We start from the raw sequence: 5,490 nt of genomic DNA, 5'->3' as shown, positions 1-5,490 counted from the left end.
GAGGATTTTTGTTTCCTTTATGCTGAGGTGTAATCGATACTGAAGGCCGCAGTCTTTGATTGTCATCAGTAAGAGCTTCAAGTCTTCGTTTCAGCAAGTCAGGTTGTGTCATCTAAGGGAGAGTGGGAGGTTGGAAATCTCATCCAGGGAAGTGGGGGATCAGCAGGATGAGGGAGAAGGAGCTAGAGCCTGCCCCCAACAACATCCTCATTCCTCCACCTTAGGGGTGCCCATGGGTTCCAGAGTGGGGACTGAACCAGAGCTAGGGGTGCAAACAGCATTAGAAAGTTATTTCAGAATCTGTACTTTGCTCCATGTTCACACACACACACACAAAACTCCAGGCCCTGAAGCTCCTGCAGCTGCATTCCCACAAGCCTTCCTGCTCAGGCCAGGGCCCCGTTGTCCCTCTGCACCTGGAGCCCGCAACCCTTCCCAGCACCGTTCTTGAAGGGCATGGTTGGGTCAGAAGGCTTGAGTTGGCAGTATGCCTCTAAGGGTTTTCAGCCTCATCCTTTCTCTTGGGCCTGGAGCAGGGCGGAGGTGGCCTGGACCCCAGGTGCTGATCCCTGCATCCTGGCGATTCCCACACAAGGATCAGGGGCTTTCACACCCCCACCGAGGCTCTGGGCTGACTTAACTGTTCCCTTCATCCTTTGCCAGACTGAGATCCAGAAGGTCAGCAGTGTCAGGGGCAGGCGGAGGAGTATTTTGAGCTTCTGGCTCAGGCTGTGTTGGCTGCGGGGATAAGTGGCTGGGCCTGGCCCTGGGCCTGATGGCAGAAACCTGCAGGTGATTGTCCCCTCCTGCCACCTGAAGCCAGCCAAAAGGTGCCCTTTATCAGAGGCTGGGGGGGAGCTGCTGATTTGCAGGGACTTTGCCAACCATCTTACTGTGGTCTCCCAAAGTGACTTTGGGCAAATATCAGGGACTTCTGGTGGAGAATCCTGGATTCCAAGGCACAGCTGCATACCTCAGTTTCCCCAGATTAACCTGAGGCTAGGGCAGGGACGTTGGCCCTGGACAGTGACCCTTCCCCATTTGTCTTCTCTTCTACAGCAGTAACTATGACCTGGACTCCAAGCTGCACAGGCAGGAAGTCCCCTACAGGTGAGTGAGCCTGCTCCTTCAGTCTTCTGGGCAAAGAGGGGGTGCTCGTGAGCCTGCGCCCACTCTGCCACCCCCGTAGGGTGTACAAATACCAGAGGATCCCCCCACTCATCAACCGCATGCCTGTCAAGCTCCAGAGAACCTACGTGGGCAGCTTCAGCCCTCACAAGGCCACCAGGAATAGCCACCTGCCCCCAAGACAGACAAAACGTGAGTGAGTGGGTACGGCCCTTGCCTGGGCAGCTGAGGGCAGCTGGGCAGCCCTGATCAGAGCAGGGAAGGCCCAGGAACCCAGGCAACACAGCACCACCTCTGCTGCCTCCCCCAACAGTACAGACTGAGGAGCTGCACACCATCAGGGGGGAGCTGAGCCAGATCAAAGCCCAGGTGGACAGCCTACTGGAGCGCCTGGAGCACATGGACCAGCAGCGGGATCAGCCTGCAGGTCGGATGCTCCGAGTGTGGCCCGGGCCATGCTCTTAGCAGGGTGCCTGTGCCTGCCCAACACCAGGAGTACACCCTCCCCGACTCCTCTCTGGCCATTCCTGTGCCTTGGGGGTTGTCTGGTCACCCCTGGTCACCCCAGCACTCAGCAGCTATCCAGAGCCAGGGCCTGTCCCTGCCCATTCCCCGCTTGCCCTCTCTAGTGTCCCAGATCAGTCTGGGCATCAAGTGCTTCTCCTAGGTCAGCTGGGACCTCCAAACCTGGCCACTGACTCAGCAACTCTCCCTGAACAGAGACAAAGGACAGTGAAGTGGACAGAGGCCCTTGGAGTGAGGGGTCCTTGGGCGGAACCACCGAGCCTCTGCAGGAGCCCAGGAGCCCAGAAAGCACAGAGCACAGGGGCCAGAGGGCTGCTGCAGAGGTGGACAGCTCTGAGAACACAGACATGGAAGAGCAGTGAGTGGCCACCCTCCACCCTCCTCTCCCTGCTTGTGTGTGGGGGTACTCGTGGCCTCCCTGTGAGGCAGGGGGGACTGGGGTTGGTGCAGGAGCCCACAGTGGAGGGCAGTGAAGCTTGGACAGAGCATTTCTTGGGGGACCATGTAGCCTTGTCTTCTCTCAACTCGGTTGGCCCAGCTTAACTGAACCAGGCGCTGTGCTGGGCAGTGGCCAGCTGGGTCTATCCTGGTTGGAACAAACAGCATCCCCTTCTGGGAGTATGGAGCCAGGGTTGGGTGGATACATGGAGCACTGTAGGACGTCACAGGTGTGCCTCATGGCTGCAGACCCCTTGCCTGAGAACCACCTGGTGAGCTTGTTAAGGCCTAGTTTCTGCCCTCCTCCCACCCTAAGTCTGGGGTTGTCTGCATAGTACCACACTCCCCAGGGAAGCTGCACCATGTTGACCTCCCTAGAAGGCCAGCATGGCCAGGCTTGGAACAGATAACAGCTCTGTATAGCACTAAAAGGTGGCATATCCCCTCCCATATCCCCCTCTCTGCCCCCATCTGGTGGTCCCTGCATCAGCCCAAGCCCCCCACTGCTATAGCACTGGCTACTCAAGTCCAAGGTTCTCAGGAGACAGAGTTGGGGAGGGGGCTGGGTGCCAGCAAGGACCCTTCCTCTCCCAGCCATCTCTTGTATTTTGGCCTCTCAGCCAGAGTCCCACTTGTTTTCCCTATAGGTGAAGAATCACGTATCAGACTGGGAGGGCCGCCACTGGAAGACTGGAAGCCTTTCAGGCTTGTCAGCTCTAGGTGTTTGTGGGTGGCTCCCTCCCTGCCTCTGTGTTTTTTGAAAGCCTCCTGGTGGCACCTGTTCTGGAACTAGGACAATAGAAATGGAGGCACAGTTCAGAAAAACCAGCTTCCGATCGATCCTGTGGACTTAAGCTTTGGAAGGCACATCTCCAGAAAGCACTGGGATTGGCAGGGCTGGAGGGAGGTGTAGCCTGGAACTCCCAGCACCAGGTCACCATCCTCCAGAAGCCAAGGTCCCCCACCACAAAGGTACCATCAGTCCCCTATGAACAGTGTCAGCCGCTCTTTTCCCATCTGGCGGCCTCGGCAGTCCTGTTGGGTGTGGAACTTGGTGCAGCAGTGGGCCCAGGCCTCTTTCTCCAACTACTGTACAGCACAGGAAACAAAACTGTGTTCCTGCCATCTCCCTCCCAGCCTGAAGTAGCTGTCATGTCTTAGGGAGTACTTCACATAGCCCTTTTGGCTCCACTCCACATCCACCTATACCATCCCTCAGAACGGGTGTTATTTTTATGTACTGTCTCTCACTGGTGTGTACTATTTCAGATCTGCTTTGGAAAAATGTATTATGTCAGAAGGGAAAAAATAAAATTTGTATTTTTTTCTGGTCAGAGGTTCCTAAAGTGGTCCCAGTGCCTCATTCTGGGCCTTGGGCTCTCCCAGACCCAGCCCTTTCTAGAGAAGCAGAGCAGGTCCTTGAAACACAAGTTTAGAACCTCATAGCAAGCCAAGGGCTGAGAGGGGACCAGGCTGCTGTGGTTCTGAAGGGCCAGCTACCGAGCTGCTTCCAGTCCAGATCTGGTCACACACCCACAGGGCTTAGGAGACCAAAGGGTCTAAGGCTGCAGCCTCACGGTCTGTCAGCTAGGCTAACACTGCTCTATGAAATAGCTAACTGCTATCTGGTGCCCCAGAGTCTACAGGCTTATTCCTGGCAGTTCACCTGCTCTAGGGCCTTGTTCCCAGGAACCAAGTCTAGACAAGAAGCACTAGATCATGAGGCCAGCCCCACTTCTTACCACTGGTAGAGGTGGCCGTGGAAGGAAAGATCTGCCTTCCACTCAAGACAAAGCCCTTCTTTGCATCTACGCAACCCTGGCCTGGTGTCTTGCCGGGTCCCTAACACTGAACAGGGAATAAGAGATGCACTCAGAGTGCTTCTGGGACTGCACAGCTCTTCTGACTTTTGTTCATCTCAGACGCTGCCCCGACTGGGGTACTCCGGGGGGTGGGGGACAGCTTCCCCTCCTCCAAAGCACATTTTTTCACTTCAAACCCTTAAGGTGCTTCAGGTGTTTCAGCCCGTCTTCTGCTCACATTGGCCTAACCAGGGACAAATGCCAGGCAGTGAGCTGCAGAACCCTTGGCACCAGGGGTCCAAGAACACACTATCCAGCTCAAAGCCTTGCTTTTTTAAATCCTGTACCAAGAAGAACCACAACAGAAAACGTTGCTCATATAGAAAAGTTTTTGTTTTGTTTTAGCTCTTATGTAAGAAGGCACAAGCCCCTCATCCAGTCTCTCAAAAGCAACCCGGTCGTAGGGCGCTGGCTGGCCTACATCGATTAGGGTCCACCCCTAACAAGACAACAGGTCTAAGCCCCATTTTCCCGATAATTCCGGCTTAAGTCCTTTCCAACTTAGAAATCAGGCTGAATTCATGGGTTTCCTCAACTGGGTCGGAGCACAGAGCCAGCTTGAGAAAAGTTTCTCACAACAGGTGTCCAGGGCATGAGTTCCGTATTGGGAGGAGGCGGCTGTTGTCAAACCACTTCCACTCCATCCTCTCCGGTGCTCCCCAGGTCTCAGCTCCCCGCAGTCTGGAGGCAGCAGGTACGTGTCCTCCGGGTCCTTTGCTCAGGACGGGGTGGCGGCGCCCCTCCGGCGGGCGGCCCGCACCAGGCACTGCTGCAGCACAGGGTAGAGGCGCTGACAGCCCTCGAGGCCCAGGCGCACAGCCTCGGCCCAGCTCTCCGTTGGGCAGCCCTCCCCACTGCCCAAAAGCCCGGCCACCTGGTTGAGCACCGGCATGAGCGCCACGGTAAGGCCTGCGGCGGCACGCTCCTCCTCGAGCCGCGTGGGGTCCAACAGCCAGGCGGGCGTGGGGCCCTGCGCGCGGCTCAGGCCGCAGCCCACTACCAGGTCGTACATCTCGACGCCGGCGTCGGCCAGGGCGAGCGCGGCGGCCGTGAGGGCGGCCGCCAGAGCCGAACCCCCGTCCTCCAGCAGCAGCGCCGACACCTCAAGCTGCGCGCGCGGGTAGCGGCCCAGGCGCACCGCCGGCTCAAGCGCCTCCTGCAGCGCCAGCGCCAACTCCCGTTCCTCCCCGCCGCCCGGGGGTGCGCGGCGCCGTCGGCCCGAGAAGGGCGCGCGGCGGAAGTCGCAAATAAGGCGCCCGCGCAGTGCGGCCGGAGCCTCGCCGCCCGACCCGGCCGGGCCGCTGCCACGCTCGCTGCCCTCTGCCTGGCGCGGGCCGGACACGGAGCACAGCACTTTAGTGTTGCCTGCCTCCAGGTAGGCCGAACCTTTGGCCTGGCTCAGCAGCCCGGCGCGCGCGTACACGGGCCGCAGCCGCGTCGGGTCTCGGGCAGCGGGCGCCTCGTCTTCATCTGTCGCGTACAGCTGTGGTGGCTGCGACTCCTCGGGCCCGCGGATGCGGCGGTGGTCCCCGGGCAT

General features: G+C 58.5%; 1 protein-coding gene across 1 annotated transcript; it reads right to left on the bottom strand.

Moving 5' to 3' along the window:
* Window positions 1-4,671: 4,671 nt before the first annotated feature.
* On the bottom strand, window positions 4,672-5,490 carry EXOSC6 (exosome component 6). Its single transcript, XM_007940353.2, has one exon. The coding sequence runs from the start codon at window positions 5,488-5,490 to the stop codon at window positions 4,672-4,674; it is 819 nt and encodes a 272-aa protein (XP_007938544.1).

This window comes from Orycteropus afer, unplaced genomic scaffold (genome assembly GCF_000298275.1).
Source record: "Orycteropus afer afer isolate SDZICR_OR568_19922 unplaced genomic scaffold, OryAfe1.0 scaffold00067, whole genome shotgun sequence".
NCBI classification, from domain to species: Eukaryota; Metazoa; Chordata; class Mammalia; order Tubulidentata; family Orycteropodidae; genus Orycteropus; species Orycteropus afer.
This window is presented reverse-complemented; position numbering and strand designations above follow the sequence as displayed.